This window comes from Vidua chalybeata, chromosome 20 (genome assembly GCF_026979565.1).
Source record: "Vidua chalybeata isolate OUT-0048 chromosome 20, bVidCha1 merged haplotype, whole genome shotgun sequence".
In the NCBI taxonomy this organism is placed as follows: Eukaryota; Metazoa; Chordata; class Aves; order Passeriformes; family Viduidae; genus Vidua; species Vidua chalybeata.
Window position 1 is genome coordinate 8,025,132 of NC_071549.1, and position 21,623 is coordinate 8,046,754.

The window sequence follows — 21,623 nt, forward strand, 5'->3', positions numbered from 1 at the left end:
GTCTGCACATTTTGTTGCTCTGTCATTCCCATTTGTGAAATGAGAAGTAATTATCACATTACATTTATCTGAGTGACTGGGAAAGATCCATTAACTTTCTGCATAAAAAGACACTTCTTGCAAGGCTCATTTTCCTGGTAGGAAATACGTTGGAAAGGGCTGGGAGAGATGAGCTGCTGTCTATAACTTGGTCTGATGCTTTTGTGCACTCCCTTAAAATTTCTAAGTTTTATCCCCTGTCTTATGCTCTTAGAAAGTCTTTCTTCTCCTAGTCTTTATTTTAATGTTAAAACATTTATACTTTTCTGTCTATATGTATGTTTATTTTGCTCAAATGACATTGGGAAGCAAGTAAGATGTTTCATGTTATCTGCATACAGTTTCATTCCTAGGAAGCACAAGTTTCCACTGGAATATGGACATGGAATCCTCTCTTGCTCATTAGCAGCAACAGGCTGACATTTTTATGGTGAGAAAGCTGTGCTGAGTTCTGAGATCTTAATTGCAGAGATGGCTTCATTTCTATTCCATGTCATGTTTAGGGAACTGTTGGCATGTTACAGAGAAAATGTAGACTAAAGGTGCTGGAGAAAAGTCTGAATTTGTTTTATGTTTCTCTTTTGCATTATTATGCATATATTTTTTATCAGCAGGTCTGCTTTCATTTTTATTGAATAACAGGCAAGAGCTGATGATGCTGTTGCATCAAAAGCCTTTGCAGCATTTTGGATGCTGCTGAGGACCTGCCTATTGGTAATCTATATTTATGCATTAATAAAGAGACTTGTTACTCTGAGTACCACAGATCTAAGGAGTAGAATTAGTTTGCTATTAAATAGGTAAATACATAATTCTTTTAGATATTCATGGATAGATGGCAAGACTTGAGAGACAGCCACCTTTTACAAAACAAAAGACAGATAATTTCACTGAATAATTTCATATTCTGCTCAAAATCTCAGCAAGCTGGGAGTTGTTCTCAGCCTAACAACCTCTGAAAAAGCTGTTTCTGTAGACTAGTTTCTGTCAAAAAGATCTTATGTAAATTATATATTTAGCAATATATGACACAGCTCTGAATTTTTGAGGGTGTTTGATCCAGCCAGGATTAGATAAGTTGGGTTTTTTTTTCCTCATAACATTAATATTTAGAGGCTGACTGTTACATATATATATATATATATATATAAAAATTTAAGTAAAACACAGGAGAAACACGAAACAATAAAAAGGCTTTAGGACTTACTGGTTCTTCCTCAACTCTGTTCTGAATCAGCTTATTGTTGAAATATTTATGTTTAAATCAACCACCCAAGAAAGTATGTCCAGAAAAGTGCTTGTGGCATATTTTACAAAGTTTAATAAATTGAATTGAAATTCAAGAATTGAAACAGTGACCCCCAGAAACAATTGCTATCTGGTGGTTTGGGTACTGTTGTGTTTTTGGTTTTTTTTTTTTTTTTTTTGCAAACTTGAGTGTTTTTATGAAGAGGAAATATGGAGAAGAATATCCATTACTAAATGCAATTAAAGGGGAGGGAAAAACAACAGCAACTTACTGCAATTCTTGTAAAGAGCTTTGCTAAACCTCTGGGAATAGAAGCCACTGATGCTTCTGGTTCCAGAATTGTTCTTAATTATCTTATTGCTCTATACTCTGTTTTTTCCAGTGAACTTCCCTTGGTTCTAAAAATCATCACATTTTGCAGACAAATGAAGTGGAGAAGCAAACTCTGAGGGCTTTGCAGTCCAGGCACCTTGGAGGAGGCACCAAATTCCCGAAGATCAGTGGGTGTTTACTGAGACTGGACTATTTTTCAGAAGACAGGACTTCTGTCAATATTTGTAAGTTCTGCATGTACATTTGAATAGCATGGCTGGTTATTTTAAAGCTGTTATTTGTGATGTGGCAAGGCATTCTATCCAAAATATTTCCTTGTTCATTGTATCAAACTTCTGTGTACGTGGGTTTCAAAGAGGTCAAGTATGTTGTGCATTTTTTAAACTAGATAATGCTTATTGGGTTTTTTGGCTAATCCTTCCACAGATTTGTGAAGGTTATTTCCCTTGCAAATTCATACTCAGGAAATGCAGCTTTGTCTTCATTATCAAATATATTACCAGGGTTTAAAAAGGAAAGCATGTATAAAGTAGGTTTGAGCAATTGCCAGGGAGACAGGATTGAGCCTATTCTGCACATTTATATTTATTTTGTGGAAGATAATTGATGGTGTGCTCTGTAGCCACTCACTGATGTTTTTGGCTCGGTCTGCATGAGTTTAAATAGACAAAAAATTAAAATTATACATGATTATATTCCCACTGTATTGTTTCTATATTTTACAGAACTGTTTTTATTCCTTTTTCAGTGTAGTAATAGTTCTTCTGTAATTTTAGTATCTTGCTCCAAATAGAAATATTTTTATTTCTTATTTATAGGACAATTAAGTTAATAAGATATTGTTATTCTTTCAGGGTGATTCTAAGGAGACAAAGAACTTGAAAGGTGAGCAAGTTAAATTGCAGTCATTAGTATTTTATCTGTGCTATTCTGGTTTGCTTCCAGTAACCCTAAAGATGCAAGTTTGCAAATTGATATTTTCTTTACATGTATATTTTACAAAATTATAGAAAATGCAAATGATATTTTTTTTTTCCCTATCCAGCTTTTCACAGAAAAATGTAAGTGACCCTTGATGTAAATATTAATTATTCCCACAGAACTGAAAATCCAGCTTCAGTGCAGGTTTGCACACAACCCTCAGAATGTTTCTCTCATGAAGAGAAACAACCTTGAAGTGGGTTCATGTTGTTTTCACACTGACTGTACGGAGAAAATTACTGACCACTCTAATGTGGTTTATAATTTGAGGCTTTTTAAAGATTTAGTGACATTCCTGTGCTCAAAGCTGTAGGATTTCCAAGCAATGCAGGGTTTCAGAGCATGTCTCTAAGCCAGCTGTGCAGATGTGCCATCAGTTCAGATGTGATGTGTTTCTGTCTCCACTGCTGGAATTCCAGGATATTTTGCATTCAGTGGCATGAAGATAATATTTGACAATTAAAACAGGTTGATAAGAAACCAAACAAAAAAAGGCAACCTGTTCTACCTTCAGCAGAGTGTGTTATATGTGAGGGTGAGGAGGCCTTGGCACAGGGTGCCCAGAGAAGCTGTGGCCCTGGAAGTGTCCAGGTCCTGGAGCAACCTGGGATAGTGGAAGGTGTCCCTGGCCATGCAGAGGGGTGGAATGAGATGAGTTTTAAGGTTTCTTCCCACCCAAAGCATTCTCTGATTGTGTGTTTGTTGCTTGTGTCAGGTTCTGAGTGGTTGTGAATCAGACAAGATCAGCCCTGTGGTTGTTCTTATCTGTGGGAACCTCTCCTCTCTGTTTCCGTGCCTCATGGCTGAGGTGATGTTCACCTCTCAAGGATCACCCACTCCACTTTCCATCAGGCACTGCCATAACTCTGGCAAAGCCCTTAAGGATCATTTTCCTGGGTGCAGGAAGCCCTCTGTGCTCAGCATCCCAGAGAGCAGGTTATGGCACAAGCAGGGCTTTTTTCACATCCCTGATAGAATCATGAGAATGGTTTGTGGCACAAAGCAGTTGAAAGTAGAGAAGAAAAGTAGAGATTTTTGGGGTTTGGGGTTGTTCAGGCTTTAGCAATGACTGGAGGATGAGGCAGTGGTTTTAAGCAGAGGTAGCTGAGGCTCAGCTCTGCAGTGAAATGAACAGGAAGCTCGGGGATGCTCTGGTTTGCATTCCCCATTCTGGAATGGGTAAGGGCAGTGGGAACAGGAACAAATGGAATAAAGACCCTACTAAACTGTTCTGGCTGTGGGCACAGTGAGAATGTGTCCATCTGCCTCATTTCTGGGATGACAGCAACCAATCCACTCGCTGCTCTTTCTGGAAAACATTCTTAGGCAAAGGGGACTCGTGGCCCTGTAAGTGCTGACTTGAGGTGTTTGTGTCCTTCCTCACAGGCTGCTGGCCCATCATGTCCTCCATTCTTGGGAAGATGAAGAAGTTTGGCAGTTTTGACATGGAGGAATCTGAAGTGACAGATGAACACACGGATGGGGAGGACTCTGTCCAGGAGACCCCTGACAACCCCCAGGGCCCCCTCAGCTCCAGGGTGCAGCCACCCAAAAGCAACATTTTTGCAAGACGGGGTCGCTTTGTGATGGGGGATAGTGACAAGGACATGGCTCCCATGGACTCCTTCTGCCAGATGGATCACCTGATGGCACCTTCTGTCATCAAATTCCATGTGAATTTGGAGAGGGGCAAACTTCACAAGTAAGTTTGCCTGGTGAGATTTGGTTGTAATGAGTAGTTTGCCAACTGCAGGCCATGGTTCTTAGAGCAGCATTTGTTCTCTCCACTTGAGCATGACCATTTTTTCAGTTTCAGTATTTTCTATGCCAAGTTAAGGAGTGCTGCAACTGAAAGTGACAAGAACTGTTGTCTCTTGGCATCTCTAAAAATCTCTGTCTCCATGGATATTATGCCCAAAATTGGCCTCAGTTCACTTGCTTGAGGCTGCTCAGTGAATGGACATGGTTCAGAGTGAGAACAAGAGATTGCCTGGCTCCAGGCTTGCAGTTACACTGCCAAGCTTCAATGCCTCTTTGATCACTTGTTCTCAGCTTTTCAGCAACAGAATTGTAATTTTATCAGGAGAATTGCTTGCAGACTTTGTTCTTTTAATCTTTGCAGATGTACCTATTCTAATCTGCAGTGTTTACTATTTCACCTGAGTGAATGAAGAACAGTGTTCTGGTAGTTGATAAAAAGCCTGCTAAATATCTGACTTTAGGTAACTGACATTTCCCCTTGTTAGGCTCCTCTCTACAGATTCCATCACAGGCTGCTCAGAAAAAGCTTTCAGATTTTATGACCGCAGAAGGATCTTTGATGCTGTAGCCCAAGGCAACACAAAGGACCTCAGTGACCTACTACTCTACCTTAATAGAACCTTCAAGCATCTCACAGATGAGGAGTTCAAAGGTACCCTTTAGTGTCACATAGCTTGAGTTGCCTTCTTCTTCCTCCAGTAGTGCTCCTGAGATGAAAATAAAAAAAGATAATTATGTTACATGTCTGCAGGAGGTCCTTTAATAGCTCTATTGATTGGGCAAACCATTGATTGGAAGGTTACAGGAGCTGAAATTTTCTGTGAAACACTAAATGAGGTTTCTTGTCTTTTGAAAAGAGCATCATTAATTCCTGCTTGTCTGGGTATAGATGGTGGGTTTGTAATCACTTCTATATACCTGCAATTTTTTGTTTTACAGAGCCTGAAACTGGCAAAACCTGTTTACTGAAAGCCATGCTGAATCTACATGATGGGAAAAATGATACCATTCCCTTGCTGCTGGATATTGCAAGGAAAACTGGAACTCTGAAAGAGTTTGTTAATGCAGAATATACTGACAACTACTACAAGGGTAAGAGGAAACAGCTGCTGCAGTGAATGCTTCAGACTGAAATGGGGTCAGGCAGGGTTCTCAAAGTCCTGTGCATGAGGCCTTATGCACCCCAAAGTTCTGGTATGTGATTGACAGTCTGTGGATTTGTGCTGGGGCTGTGCCCTGTTAGGTGCAATATTCTGCCATTTTTGATATACAGTGATTTAATGACTTGCATTTGCTGTTTGTGTGGTATTTTTTTTTTCCTGTTCACTTGTAGAGCTTTTTAGCTTTCAGAGCTCTCAGTTCCAGCATCTTACATGGAGCTGAGGGAATTGCAGTGCTGAAAGCTCTCAGTCTGTATTAAATGCTGAGGATTTCTCTCTGATGAGTGTCTCTGTAGGCCAGACTGCTCTTCACATTGCCATCGAGAGGAGGAACATGTACCTGGTGAAACTCCTGGTCCAGAATGGAGCAGATGTTCATGCCAGAGCCTGTGGGGAGTTCTTCAGGAAAATCAAAGGGAAATCTGGCTTTTATTTTGGTAGGAGTGAACACAGTATTGTCTTTATTGATTGAGTTGTCCTAGCAGCATCCCAAGTGCAAGCTGTTAAATAATCCTGTTTATGTGGGACTGGAGGCTCAGAAGTACCAGATGGGCTGTTCCACCTTTAGGCCAAATATTTCCTCCCAAAGACTGAACTTATAAAGAAACACAGTTGGTAGCTGATGGTGTTCAGTGTGAGCCTGGTGTCAGCTTTCCTTTGTTCTCTGAGCACTGTATCCTTTGTAACCTGCTCCTGTCCTGGCAGGGTTTTTTTAAGCAGCTGTGTTTCTGTGAACTAAAGAAAACCTATTTTAACAGCTATCACAAGAATTGGTGCTGTTCCAGACAGAGAAATTAATCTTTTCTCATGGTGAAAGATGTGATGTTTCTGTTTATGCACCTCTAGTACTGGGATTTCTGACCACTCCTTCCCATTGCTTGCCATAGGAGAGCTGCCTTTGTCCCTGGCTGCCTGCACCAACCAGCTCTGCATTGTGAAATTCCTCCTGGAGAATCCCTACCAGGCAGCCAACATCACTGCTGAGGACTCCATGGGCAACATGGTCCTGCACACACTGGTGGAGATTGCAGATAACACCAAGGATAACACCAAGTTTGTAACCAAGATGTATAATAACATATTGATCCTTGGTGCCAAAATTAATCCCATCCTCAAGCTGGAAGAACTCACCAACAAGAAAGGGCTGACTCCTTTAACTCTGGCAGCCAAAACAGGGAAGATAGGGGTAGGTGAACAAAGGTGTTTGACTGCCCCATTGCTGTATCACATTCTAGAGAGAAGATGTAAAACATTGATGCAGAATGGATTTTAGGACTTCATTACTGAAGCCTTTTAGTTAAGAGGAACTGATGCTGCAGTTTAACTGCACAGTCCTTAAAGGCCACAAAGTGTGAGTGTGTCTGTGCCCAGCTGGTTTATTCACACACCACTGGTATGCAAGGCAGCCCCAGAGGAAACAGAAAGTGGGTCTCTGATATCATCTGAACCACTGCAGCTCTTTTATTTCAGACTGGCTGATGTAACTCATCTTCTGGCAATTCCCATTCAAAGTGACTGCTCAGAGATGTGTGACATCTCTGCTTTTCTCTTGCAGTTTTGAAACAGATAATTCCAAGTTGTAAGAGGTGTTTGCATTTCCCATCTCCCATCACACAGTGAGAAAATTAACTGTGTTTATTTCAGACTGTGATCTCTGCAGTGCTCCAGTGGTTTGGCTTCAGCTCAGTTGAACTAGGGAGAAATTACCCTTCCTGTGTTGTGGAGAGGCTGAGGAATGAGGAGTCCATTAGCACTGAAATGTTGGTTGTATTGTTCTTTTGCAATTAGATTTTCGCTTACATCCTCAGACGGGAGATCAAAGACCCTGAGTGCAGACACTTGTCCAGGAAGTTCACTGAATGGGCCTATGGACCTGTCCACTCCTCTCTTTATGACCTGTCCTGTATAGACACCTGTGAGAAAAATTCAGTGCTTGAGATCCTTGCCTACAGCAGTGAGACACCAGTGAGTACTGCACCTCCTTGGCTGGGGAGAGCTTCATGTTCCACACACAACTTTTCCCTCATTTCTGTGAAACAGCAACCTCCCACCCTGAGCTTAAGGGAGCTAGAGGGATCATTTGCTGAAGATTTATAGAATATGGCTTTTTCCAAAGTCCAGTATATTCTGGTCCTAGCAAAATTCTCCTTTTGCTCCTGCACAGAACCGTCACGAGATGCTGCTGGTGGAACCCCTTAACAGGCTGCTGCAAGACAAGTGGGACCGCTTTGTCAAGCACTTGTTTTACTTCAACTTCTTTGTCTACACCATGCACATCACCATCCTTACTGCAGCTGCTTACTACAGACCTGTACACAAGAATGAAAAGGTACATTACTCCTGTCTTGTGTCAGGGGAATCACCCACTGCATGATATCCCAATTGAAATGTGTGCCCTTAGCATCCAAATTTTCCCCTTTCCTAAAGACAGGGGAGAGATTTGACCCTGCTTGCTTCCCAGTCTTGCCCCCTTGCTGCAGCACATGGAGAAACTCAACTACTCCCTGCTCCCCCAGAAATGGAGTTGCTTCCAGCTACTGGCAAGGCCAGGTATTTCTGTCTCCAGTTCTGCTGAACATATTTGTTTTCCTGTCTTCTACAGCCTCCCTTCACCTTTGGTTACAGCACTGGGGAATATTTTCGAGTAACTGGAGAGATCCTGAGTGTACTGGGAGGCCTCTATTTTTTTTTCAGAGGGGTAAGATACTTGAAAATTTTCATTTTGCTGTTTGGGTAGGTGTCGGAGAGAATCAAACAAGCTTTTCCTATTCATGAGCATTGGCTGCTTAGATAATCCATGTTTAGTCAAGAGGTGCAAATCATTTTCCTTGACCTGATGTTACTGGAAGGGTCCTCCCTAGCTCTTGCACCAGTGTTGGTTTTGAACTGTTCTTGTGAGGTGTTTTATGAGTACCAGTTCCCTGATACAGTACTCAGTGCTGAGTTAATTAATTCACAGGAGATATTAATATTTCCTTGATGCAAACCTGGTCTTTGTTCCCTTTTCAGATCCAGTATTTCGTGCAGAGGCGCCCATCACTCAGGACACTGATAGTTGATGGCTACAGTGAGGTTCTTTTGTAAGCTCCAATATCTTTGATTGCATCTCAGTGTGTGGGATCTGTAGTTGAGGCTGAAGCCACCTGGGATCGGAGCTTTGCTATAATTCCCTGGGCAACAGCAGAGTTGCCAGTGGATATTGTTGAACAAATGGGTCTGGATCAGTGACCTCCTGTGGAGGTAAAGCAAATTAAGTGTCTGAATGTTCAGGGTGTCATGCAGGAGTTAGAATAGATCTCCAAGTGGGATTTACACATTGTTTATGCAGAAATCCTCCCATTGCTGAGGGAGCTTTGCCTCTCCAAGGCCCTTTCTCTTCCCAATGGGACAATCCCTTGTTCTGCTCTGTTCCCAGCACCTGTGGCCAGCTCAGCCCTCTGCATTCACACCACTCTTGTCTTCCAGCTTTGTCCACTCCCTGCTCCTGCTGAGCTCTGTGGTGCTGTACTTCTGTGGCCAGGAGCTCTACGTGGCTTCCATGGTGTTCTCCTTGGCCCTGGGCTGGGCCAACATGCTCTACTACACCCGGGGCTTCCAGCAGATGGGAATTTACTCCGTCATGATCGCCAAGGTCAGTGCAGGGAGTGCCTGAGGGGGCAGCAGAGCCTCAGAGCAGGAGCTTCTGCCAACAGCCCCATTTCCAGGCCATGTCTGCCTCTCAGATGACTCTGCTAGCCTTTGTTATTATTTTCTGAGTGAAGTGATAAAATGTAAGTGATGTTAAACCCCCACCCCCACTCTTCACCCATATGTTTTATAGCAGTCTTGATAGGATGATGATTATTATTATTATTTTTATTACCTGCCATGCTTCAAAATAACTATAATTGGCTAAGCATGGATACAAGGAGACTGAGAACAGTGCAGGCTGTTCTGGTGTGAGGTGGCTCAGCTTTCTACCAGCTGGAAATTTCTCCAGTATAGATAAAATGTTGCCAAACAGAGCAATTAGCTAAGAGGCAGTAGCTGGCTAATAAACCTCTCTGTGATGTAGCCAGCCAGCCCAGGAGGGGAAGAAAGATGCAACTGCCTTTATGTGGTTTGTACTCACAAAGAGGAGACTGTTCCTATATGTATGTGTTGCATTTGTGTGTAAATTGTTGCATGGATAAGAGAAAAATGTTTTCTGTATTAAAGTTTATTTTCTCAGCTGGATAAACAACAGTTTAATGCACGAACAGCCAGTTCAGAGCAAATGCGTTATTGAGCAAAGCAGTATTTTCTACCAGTTTTTGTTGCAGTTTACATTCAAGTTTTAAAATCTTTTCCTCTGTTTCCATGTTTCAGATGATCCTTAGAGATTTGTGTCGCTTCATGTTTGTCTATCTCGTATTCCTCTTGGGATTTTCTACAGGTAATAGTCTACTTGGAGTTACTTTTTTTACCTTAAAGAATCTCAGAAAATTTTATTTTTTAAGTTGCTTAGATTTTTTTGTTCCCAACTAAAAACTAACAAATTACCCTAATTAAAAAAACCAAATCTCTTCAGAATAACCATTATTTGTAGTAATTTCATATAGATTTTCAGCCCTGGGTTGTAAAGCTGAATAGAAAACCAGTCATCCTTTTCTATGTGGAGAAAACTGAGCCAGCACCTGCTAAGAGGGTGTCAGTTCTGGGGAATGTTTTATAGGACAATTTCCCTGGGGTCAGTGTGCCGTGGAGGGAACGTGTGTTACCTCTCTGCTCGTTTTCATTGCTTGCAATGAAGTTATGATCTCAAACTCTGTTCCCATTGTGTGAATGTAATTCTCTTCTTGCCACAGCTGTGGTGACTTTGATTGAAGATGACAACGAGGGGCAGGAAACAAATATCTCTGACTATGCCAGGTGCTGCCACGTGAAACGAGGCCGCACCTCCTACAACAGCCTCTACTACACCTGCCTGGAGCTCTTCAAGTTCACCATTGGCATGGGGGACCTGGAGTTCACAGAGAATTACAGGTTCAAGTCTGTGTTTGTCATCCTGCTGGTGCTCTATGTCATCCTCACCTACATCCTCCTGCTCAACATGCTCATTGCACTGATGGGGGAGACTGTCAACAAAATTGCACAGGAGAGCAAGAGCATCTGGAAACTCCAGGTGTGTTGGTTTTGTGAGGCTGCTGTCCAAAAAAAAAAAAAACAGTGGGGAATCATAAGAGATATCAGAAAGAATCCTTAGGAGCTGGCATATATCTAAATAACAGGTCACTGCTTCTTTCTGATTCACCTGAACAGCTCCTAAAAAAAAAGAGTGTGTTAGCTCCTTTTCCATGTATATTTGATGTTTTGCCCTAGCAGACATTCCCAGTGTTCCACAGATGTTCAGAATGTAAGAAAAGAAGTATTTTTGTAATTGGACAAAATTGTTTGGGCTTTGTATGATGGAAAATCCTGATTAGACTATGAAGAGAGAGATTATACAAGGGGAAAACCAATCTTTAGCAGAATCAGTTTCTGTTTGAGGTAAGAAAGGGAACTTCATAGTTTTATTCACAGGGCAGTAATTCAGCATTTTCAGTGACATATTAACAAAGGGTGATGCTGCAGAGTTACAGTGTCTGCTCTAAGATGTTGACAATGATAAAAACTCAGGGTTTTTAAAACAAAGACACAATTCAGGATTTGTTTGACTTTGACCAGCAGCCCTTCAGTGCTCTGCTTTCTTTTACCTGGCAGAGAGCCATCACAATCCTGGACATTGAGAACAGCTACTTGAACTGTCTGAGGCACTCGTTCCGCTCTGGGAAGCAAGTCCTGGTGGGGATCACACCTGATGGCCAAGATGATTACAGGTGGTGCTTCAGGTAAAAGCTTGTTTGTGTATCAAGCCAACAGGCTTTTGTAGACAGCTTCAAGTATCTGGTGGTGGGAAGCAGAACTTTTCCCCTGGAGCACTCTGAAGAACAGAGCACTAATAGTGTCTGCAATGGTCAGTTAAGTTTGGGTTTTGGGTCAGATCTGAGGCTTGAGAGGTGACATTTTGTGGTAAAACTGATCCTGGAGTTCTCTGGTGATCCTTAGAATAGATCTTGTGTTTGTTGTTGTCTCCCCAGGGTTGATGAAGTGAACTGGTCCACGTGGAACACTAATCTGGGCATCATCAACGAAGACCCTGGGTACTCTGGGGACCTCAGACGAAATCTCAGTTTCTCCATTAAGCCTGGCAGAGGTGAGGCTTTCAGGGACCCAAATCCTGCACTCTGGAGATAGCAGCAGCATGGATTAACTGATGGAGGGCAGTCAGTGCTATGCACTTACTGATAATGCAGTGACTGAGTTGATGGCATTTTCAGCCAGCACAAAATGCAAAGGATGAAATGGGCTCATTGCTCACAGTTTGACTCTCTGGAGTAAAAACCAAGGAGCTGCCAGAGTTTGGGAGCTCAGCATCCAGCACCAAAGCATTTAACTGTGCAGTCAGTACTTGCCAGCTGAAATATGGAAAACTTGTGGAACAGGATAAGGAAGAAAACCACAAAGTCCTTCTTCCTGATTCTTTCTTCTTCTTTCAGTAGCTTCTTGTTAAAACCACTTGTATATTTTCTCCTGTTTTTTGTGGAGGGGAAAAAAATAACCTTTCCTTTTTAGTTTCAGGGAAGCACTGGAAAACATTGGTTCCACTTCTAAAAGATGGAGAGAAGAGGAGAGAAGAACCTCACAAGCCACCAGAAGAAGTCAAATTAAAACCTGTTTTGGAACCTTATTTTGAGCCAGAAGATTCTGAGGAATTGAAAGAGTCAATTCCAAAGTCAGCCTAATTTTGATTGTCTGTGCTGGTCCTCACAAGCAGGACAATAGAGCACTTCATTTACAGGAACAGGGACTTCTGGAAAAAGGTCAGAGGACTTAGGGAATTACCATGTGCAAGGATTTATTTATTACACTAAGTGTGCTAAATAAACTATTTGTTGTTTAAGCTCATGTCTTTATGTTTATTTTTTATACAACCTTCTGCCTGTTTTTAGAGTCTCTTGTATTAAAAAATGATTTTTGTGAGCATGCACAGGCCCTGATTTTGTGGCTTTGCTGCCTCAAAACCCAACCAAGCAAATTATTATGACACTGGAAAAGCACTCATAAAAGAGCAGTAAAAGTCACCAAGGGCCCAGATAGATGTTCCTGTGGGGAAAGTTTCTTGGAAAGCAGATAAATAAATGGGGACATGGAAAGAATAAAAAATCATTTTCTCATAACACAAGAACAAATACAATCTGAAATTTTAAAGGTTGAATAGTCAAAATCAATGAAATAAATGTTTCTTTTACACTGTCTAAGTAAACTCCAGAAATTCACAGTTATTTTACTGAAGCTAAAAGCTTAACAAGATCCCAAATTTGACATTTATTTAGATAACAGATGAACTTTGCACAAAGTAAGAGATAGTGGTTATAGAGAATATATGTTTCAAAGGTCAGATGTATAACAATGGACAACAATAATAATCCTGAAATTAGAAAGTTTTTGTTCTTGATTTTGACAGCAATGGGGGAAAAAATCTGGTGCTGAAAATCCATCTGGCTGGATCTATAAAGAGAATAAGGAAAAACATCAGAGGGAAAATAGGCAGATGTCCTGAAAATACAGATGGGAGCCTTGGAAAGAGGAAAGAATAAGAGGAACTCTGGCATCTTCTTGAAAAGTGAGTGTGCACAGAGGAGCTAAGGACAAGAAAATTTGTTTTATTGACAGCTGGCCCCATATTTCAGTGCTGGGCCACAGTGCAGCTGTGCTGGGCAAGAAAAGGTAAATGATTTTACCTTCTTTCCTTACATCCCTAAAGCACTTGGAGTAAACAGCCTTTAACAGAGTGCACACACAACTCCCTGAGTCAGCCAGGTGTTTAACCAGGGCCTTCAGCTGTTCCTGGGGCTTCACCTGAAGTACAGATCACTTTCATCAATAAATCTTGTAATTTTGCTGCATTTACTAAAATACTGGGACATTCACTGCTTCTAAAGGGAAGCAGTCAATGTGTCTGTGCACAGGCTGCCCTGTGAGATGAAATTTTGGGTTGTGTGACATCACTTCTTTTACTGGAGTCAGGATTTCTCACCGTGGTCCTTTCTCATGGGGCACTACAGAATATATTTCAAGGAAATCTTCAAACATCCAGCTGCTTTATTTGAAATAGTAGCACCATCTAGAGGACTAATAATTCTTGTTTCTTTGGGTTAACATCACTCAGGACAAATGTAATTTTATTTTCACAGAGTTTGTAGGGTTTAACCAGAGAAAACTGACAAAGGATTTGAAAGAATTACTTGAATAAAGTCAGAATTTGAACTGGAAATAATCAGAATTCAGTGTCTCTGGTGAACAAGGAATCCACAGATGTTTAAAGTGGGTGTGTTCAGTTTCATATCTCTAAACCCTAGCAGTCTCTAGATGCCACTCAAGGCTTCATTATACTCCACTCTGAGCATGGCAAGAGACAATCCATGTGTAAAACAAGCACAGCTGAGTGGGCCAGACTAGCTGAGACAGTGAAGTAATTTATTAGTCAAACTACTAAGAATAAACATAGAAAGGAGCTGACCAGAAAAACACAGTTGGTTGTCTCCATGCTTTGTGTGCCGTGGCAAATTTATGCTTGGAGGGACACCAGGATTATGATATAGCATTCATGAAATGTCTGTTTTCCCTGGGAGGAATCCATTTTTCATCATTATCAGCCTGGGTAGAGACCTAATTCATTGCTCAAAATCCACCCTGACTTCCATCAAGAGCCTGTCCAGAAGGGTTGGTCACTGCCCTGGGTAACCTGAACACATCCTACACCTCTGCCTTCCTGTCCCTTCCTGCTCCAAAAGATCACAGAGACTGCAAAGGACTTCTTAAAACCAGAAAGGCTGAAATTCAGGCTGAAAACATACATCAGAATGATGCTGTGGTTAAGAATGTAAATGCCCTACATTTGTGGGATAGGGTGGTGCTGCTGGGGTTTTTGGTTGCATTTCTAAAATCCCTTAATCTTCTCTGGGAAGCAAACAAAGTTATCCCACTTTTCTAGAGAGAGTTATTACCAAGCTCTCAGAATTTCCAGCTAAATCATGACTTCAATTCCTGCAATGGGCACAGATTTATATTTATTTCCCACAGATGGGGAGGTTCAGCTTGGCAGTGACTTCAATTCAGGAAGTGTTTGTCCTTTAGGAATAGCACCTTTCTGTTCCTACTGCTGACACCTGCACTGAGGAGGAGCATGGCCTTGCAATAAATGATCTTTATTTGGGTTGTTTTGTGGAGGTTCTGCTCACCTTGACATATTTTGCAGGTCTTGGAAAAGTCTTTTAGTTTGAAGTCTATGTAATTATTTCACACTGAACAGGGTTAGAAGCAGCACATGGCTCCTGTGCTGTTCTTTGAGGCTTGCAGGGGGTAAAAATCTGTCTTCTCACAGTTATTAATTATGTTAATTTGTGTCTACACTTAATAGGAGATGATCAGGTTGGACAGCTGTGTATATATATATATATATATATATATATATATATATATATATATATAACCCCCAGCTCTTAATAACCACAGTGGAACTGGAGCAAAACAAACAGAGGGTGTTGATGTGTTCACCTCCCATTAGAACGTAGCAGCTGTAATTAACAATAACTGCAAATGTGTGTGGATGGAGATAGCAGGAAGGGGTGAGCTGGGCTCAACTTCCTTGGGAGGTGAAAAGGGATCCATGAACATGTGGAAAAACAAAAACACAACTGACAGCATTTCCATACCTGAGATGCAAATGGTCGAGTCAGCCATGAAAACTGAGCTGCTTTTCAAACTCCAGTAATTCCTGAATTTTTGAGAAAAACACACACCCTGCCTGAAAACCTTGGAGCCACACATCCTGCTGCTCATGTGCCCCCTGCCACAGCTGCACTGGAGTGTGAATATCCCCTGTCCTAATTAAACACCAATGTTAATCCCTTCTGAGGCAGCTTTTAGTGGGCTCTGTGGCAGGGCAGGGCCCACAAGAGGGGTCCCACACCATGGGTGGGGCTGCTGCTGTTCCCCTGGGACAGCCCCTCTCCCTCTGATGCCACTGTCCTGCTTTGCTGCCTCTGCTCCAATTCATGGCACACAATCAGATTTATTTGCCAAACACCAGCTCATTCTGTCACTCTTCTGTGGCCTGGATGTCAGACTCACTCAAGGATCTTTGCTGGAGCCCTCAACACTCAAACCCTCACAGGGTGCTGCTGTGCTACAAAACACAGGATCCTGCCAACCCCAGCTTTAAGGGATAACACTGCTCTCAGCTTCTGAGGCTTCAAGTTTTCAGAACCACATTAATAGGAATTTTATGGTGTTTTGTGGTAAATCTTCCAAACTCAAAAAAATTCCATTAAAAATCCCAGGCAAGCTGGGGATCAGGCAGTGTCTTGAGTATTTGAGAGCAGCTTGCAGGCCTCAGAGAGGACCCTGTTTTAGTGAAAGATGCTTCCTACAAGTCTCCATGTCTGCTCCATTTGGCACAGGCATGGATTTACCAGGCCTGGGGAGGAAGAGGAGTTAATTGATGCTGCCAGAGTCAGCACAGACACCCTGGGTCTTCTTGATGTGGTTCTAGGGCTCTGAAGTGCTTCCCATCAGCCACACCACGCAGGCTGGGATTCCTTCTCACTCTGAAATAGCTTCCACAGAGGAAATATGGATCCAGTTTCTCCTACAGCAGATGTTAATCTTCAAAACACGTGGTGGGGAGCACGTATTTCTCTGGGAAGGAGGAGAAATCAACCAGCTGAGCTCACTGGACTTCTCTGCTCCTGCTGTGCTGGTGGTGCTGTGGCTCCATCTCCATTTGTAACATTCCCTGTTCCTGTGGGCAGGGCATGGGTGGGCATGAGGAGACGCCAACACTCACAGGATCATCGAGGTTTTTCAGGCTCCATCATCACCTAGAGCTGTGTTCCTCAGTCATTGCTATAATCAGCCTCTAAAATCAACATTTTAGTCACCTGGATGTTGGTATGAAAGGTGGAATTGCCGTGTCAGGCAGCGGGAGCAGCTCCCAGTTCCAGGAACTGGAGGAAGTGTCTGACTCACTGGGCCAGAAAGAGCAGTTTCCAGCCATGTCACCAAGTCCAAGTCACTTCTTTCCAAGCTGACAGAGGAGGTTTAAGCCAGGCAGTTCCTCTTTTTCCAGAGGAGAATGCGGATGATGAACCACCCAGGGAAAAGGGAGCCTCAGCTCCTGTTGGAGGGGGAAAGCCTGGAGGGCTTTAGGGGCAAAGAGGAACACACAGGGAACACCACATCCCTCATCACAGGAGTTTAGGGCTGGAAACAGGTGAAGTTTTCTCTAGAGGATGATTGCAGGGACAGATAGGAACAGCTGGTTTTGAAATATGCACAGAATAACTGAAAACTGAGAGAGGAGATGATTTGCATAATGAAAGAGGTTTTAATTAGAATAATGGATTGAAACTGAGGCAGGGAAAACGTATCCTGAAAAGATGCTGGGGCACATATGATACATGTCTACCCAAAGAAGTCCCTTTGGAATCCCTGGAAGTTTCAAACACCAAATTTATCCAGTGCCCTCCTGACTGCAGCAACGAGGGACCTGCAGGATTTAGAGCTCTTGTTTTGGGGACCCAAAGCATCTGAGGGTTTATTTCAGCTGGTAGATGTTCACCTTCAATTCTTCATTTATTTGCCAAAAAGAACTTGACAAAAAAGTGGAAGGGGCCTGCAGGGACTTCAGTTTGTTACAGCTCCTGAGAATTTCATATGCTGCTGCAGCTGATACAAAGCTTAGCTCTCAGTTTAAGGCCTGATAGTGGGTGAATTTTTGTTCCCCTCCTGTGTTTTACAGGTCTAAAGAGATCTTTGGCGAAGGAATGGAAATAAACCATTCCCCAGATTTAGATGGATGAGACAGATAAAATTATCCCCATTCTAAGAAGGGAGGTTTGATGTTTTTAAAAATCAAATGACTGAACCATTAGTTCAACCTGAATTTCTTAGAACATGAAAGTTCCTCCCCAGTTTTGGTGCTCCAAAAACTACTTGAGTCAAGCAGTGGCAGCACAAACATGAGCCAAAAAAAAAAAAAAAAAAAGCAGCATTTAGGTGGGGCCACGCTTTCCTCACTGTGCATTCCTTGAGGCATTTTCATGTTGCCTCATTCCCCAGCGCTGCTCAGCGTTACCAGAAACTCTGCACCACAACTGAAGAGTCCCAAACTCAGCCTGAAACAGCTGCAGAACAACCCTGACCTAGTTGGGAGTGTGAGACTCAGCAGCCAAGAGAGGTCTGTGCTCTGGGAGACCTCTCTGAGCTGGGATGTGTCACACAGGAGGCAATTGCAGGAAAAGATGCCTCTCTCCTGCTTTTAAAACTGGTTTTATTTTTTCCTCCAAAGGTTTTTATGGCCTGGTGAGCCTCCCCCCCCGCCCCGTGTGCCCAGCCTGTGACACAGCACCAGCAGCAGGACATGCTCACAGGACAGGGACAAGAGGAGCAGCCACCACCCTGCACATCTGGACCTGCACATCTGTACACTGAGGGCTGGCAAAGGAACCTGTAAGTTTGGGCTGTTAGGTTTTGCCTCAGGAGTGCCAGGGGACACTGAGAACAGCACAAATGCAGGAAAACACACTGGAAAAAAGTAACAAATCCATTCTTGCCACTGCTTATCATGATGTCATGCTTAGGTAGCCCTGACACTTTGCCAAGAGAAGGGATAACTGTGGCCTGAAGTCAAATATTGATGCCACTAACATAAAGTGGGTTTTTACTGGAGTTATTTCAACTTATCACTACTGAGCCCATGCCTGCATAGGGAATTGGCCACAGATGTGGGAATTAGGGAGATGCAGGTGGAAGTGAGCACTCTGTCAGCTGGAGAGAGGGTATAATAAGGGGGGAAGGGAGGCAGCTTTGGGGTTTTGGCTGGATAGAAGCTGAGATATAGGATCAGGCTTTTCTGGTCTCTTAATATGAGCCTTGGCTATGATGCAGCAGGGCACTGCTCAAATGCAGAATAGAAATGTTCATTTTCCCTGCTGCAGAAAGGAAGAAAACAGCAGGGACAGACTGAGGAATGCCATGAGTGGAGCTCCTCCCTGTGCTGAGCAGGACTCTCAGGACTGGAATTGGGTCCAGGCTGTGCAGTTTGGAAGAATAGAAAATAATTAGGATACCAATTTTTTTTTTTTTTGCTCAAGCAGAAAAAAATAAACTGCACAGTGCCAGAGTTGCAGGGAATGTATTTGTGATGGAGGCTCCAGCAACCCTTCTCCATCCCCTCGTGCATGGGACTGTTCTTCTCTGGCAGGGATCTTTAGGAATCAGATCTCCAGTGCAAAAATGCATCACAGCATTGCTAAAGAGGCTGACTTGTCCCTGCAGCCCAGACTGCACCAACTGGTAAGTGATACCCCAGTATTTTCCTGGAATGACTTCCCACAAGGCTGTCTCCTGGTAGGTGACAGTCACACACTTGCAGGCTAATTCATGTTCCTGTTGCTCAGCTGCATAAAGCAGCCTCTTATCTCACAATTTATGAGCATAATGTATAAATATTTGCAAGTGCTACTCAGTTGTCTGGAGAGGTGTGAAAAGCTCTTTGTGTAGCAGCACACAGAGGTGATCCCAGGACAAGTTTAACTCTGAGGGGAGGGGTGAGGAGAGCACAGTGAAAAATTATGGGAGACTCCTGTGAATCAATTAAACACTATGCTCAGGGGAAGTGGGATGCTACTGGTATGCTTTTAATTCTCATATTTTGGATTATTTTTAAGGAGCTTGGGGAATGGAATGATGACAATAAGTAATTTACAATTATTCTTGATGTTACCCAAAGTCAAAAATGTATTTAGATAGTGGCTTTTCCCCTAAGTGATTCTGCTGGGGTACTAAAAATCACAGAATTAAATATAAAATCTGAATAACTTCTAATGTGAGTTTGCCTGGGATGGTGTCCTGTATCAGCAGAAGAGCAAATGCTGCTCTGACTCGCTGATGTCAGATGGAAGATTTCCAAATGCTCATTCTTTCCCATCTGGGGTTTCCTTCATCTTGTTCATTTTGGTTTCTACTGAGTCTAACACTTGCTAGGAAAACAAAATAATGCCACATAGGGCTTCTGCTGCTTATTTGTGCTGCACAGACTGTCTAAAGCTGAAATTTTCAAGTCATTTTTAATAGGAGATGTATGTTATTAATGTTCTTGACCCTTATGGCATCTCTTCAGTAGCTGGAGCTGTTGGTGACTGCTGTAAAACTCTATAAAATGGTCATGGTCATGACAGAGCCTCTTGCAAAACCCTCCATGGATCCTGAAAAATGCTGCCCTTGTCAGAAACATCAGGGTGGAGCAGGGAACAAAAAGGCTGAGCAGGTAAACGATTAAAACTGCAAGAAAATGTTTGCACAGATGTGACTGGCTGTAGCCCTGCCTCTCATTTCCTGCCCCTCAAGTCTGTCCTCACAAGCAGCCCAGCTCAGGCTCACAGCACCCCAAAATTCTGTCTTCAGAGAGATCAGGCAGAACCAGGCAGGGCTCCTGCTCCCCAAATCTGAGAGGAAGGGCCACGCTGGGGTTCAGGGGGTCAAGGCTGCCCTGGCAGTGCAAGGAGCAGCTCACAGAGCAGGCAGGATGGAGTGGAGCTGCTGTGAGCTGCTCTCAGCTCCTGCAGTCCCTGCACCTCTCTGTGGGCAGCAGGGCTCTGCCTCTCCTGCTGCTGCTTGTCCTGGGTTTTCCTCTCTGGATAGCTGCCACAACATTATAAATAGACCTTGCTGCTAGGTGCTGCTTTCTGCTAAGCCCCACAGATCTGGCTGCTTTCAGATATAGCTGCTTTCCAAATTCAAAGTCCTGCTTGCTGCCAAACTCATTTTCCCTCCTTAGCAAAAGGATTCTGTTACTGTGGTTGATCTGAGGTAAAGCAAGAGTCCTCAAATGCACCTTCACCCAGATTTCATGTGGCTTTGCCTATTTCCACCCTCAGAGTGACTTCAGTTAAACAGTTCCTTGCATTTTGTGTTGAGAACCAAGCTGGTGCTGTCCCAGGCAGGAGGGAATGGCAGGATCCAGTCCTTATTCCAGGTTCTTACACTAAAAGACCATCAAAGCAGCTGCCTCTGGCTTGTCAGAGCTTAGCTCAGGCATTTGGCAAGATGTGAACAACATCTCCTGGCACAGGGCTTGGAGCAGAGCAGGAATTTGTCAGGCAGAGCTGGATGTGTGCTCAGCACCTCCAACCAAAGGGATCCCCAGTGCCAAACCCAACCAGCCTGGGCACAGCCCCTTTCCCCACGCAGCTCCTGGGAGCTGATTCATTAGCAGGAGCTGTGCAGTGCTCCTGGCATTTCACACAAGGTCTGAGGCAAATGTAACACCCAGCAGACCTGTTTTTAAAGATAATATATGAACAGGAGGAGCTTAACTTAAGTTTGTAGATGTATTTTAATGCCATAGTCTTTGGATTAACATGTCTGTGTTGTAGTAGCCAAAGATATTTTGGTTTTACTTCCAAATTTTGCCCTACCTCTTACCAAAAAGCACCACCCAAACTCGACTTTTTTTGCCCTTGTCTACAGCTGAAAAAAGATTCCTGTTTTGCTGCCTACATAGTTATTCTTAAACTCCTATCTAATAATTAACTCAAGACCAGCAGCTGTAAATACACCTTGCAGGTCTGACTACAAAGACATAGGAGTTTTTCAAATCCTATTTCTGGTGATAATGCAAAGACTCTATAAAAAGAGCAGAGGAACTTATGGTCACTCTTTTGGTATGTTCCAGACCAGAATTCTGCATTCACCATTGCTCAACAGCTCCAAAGTAGGAAAGCTGAGAAAAGCCATTGCCTGTCACAGGGATGTGAAACCCAACTGGTTGTGTTCCCACAGCCCCTGTGGGGACATATTCATTACAAACTTTTACAGGTAGAGAAAAATTTAAACACATCCCCCCACGTTTTCCCTGACAGCACTGTGCAATTATAAGATTTTCTAACATCGTTTGTGAATTTTTGAAGTAACAGCAAAAATCTTTTCTTGCTGGAGCACTTAGGATCATTTCCTTGTTTTTGCTTTCTGCCTTC

General features: G+C 42.9%; 1 protein-coding gene across 4 annotated transcripts; it reads left to right on the forward strand.

Moving 5' to 3' along the window:
- The first annotated feature begins 383 nt into the window (after window positions 1-383).
- On the forward strand, window positions 384-12,484 carry TRPV1 (transient receptor potential cation channel subfamily V member 1). 4 transcript variants are annotated; one of them, XM_053960993.1, is made up of 18 exons: window positions 384-469; window positions 1,710-1,845; window positions 2,476-2,506; window positions 3,989-4,304; window positions 4,849-5,015; window positions 5,303-5,455; window positions 5,820-5,960; window positions 6,411-6,709; window positions 7,312-7,488; window positions 7,688-7,852; window positions 8,126-8,221; window positions 8,533-8,603; window positions 8,989-9,154; window positions 9,871-9,937; window positions 10,350-10,666; window positions 11,245-11,372; window positions 11,622-11,737; window positions 12,157-12,484. In XM_053960993.1, the coding sequence occupies exons 4-18, from the start codon at window positions 4,003-4,005 to the stop codon at window positions 12,324-12,326; spliced, it is 2,535 nt and encodes an 844-aa protein (XP_053816968.1). In that variant the 5' UTR covers window positions 384-469; window positions 1,710-1,845; window positions 2,476-2,506; window positions 3,989-4,002; the 3' UTR covers window positions 12,327-12,484. The 4 variants fall into 4 exon arrangements, with proteins under 4 accessions (XP_053816968.1, XP_053816970.1, XP_053816969.1 ...); XM_053960995.1 differs by having other exon boundaries at window positions 6,411-6,576; window positions 7,332-7,488; XM_053960994.1 differs by lacking the exon at window positions 8,126-8,221.
- The last annotated feature ends 9,139 nt before the right edge of the window (window positions 12,485-21,623 follow it).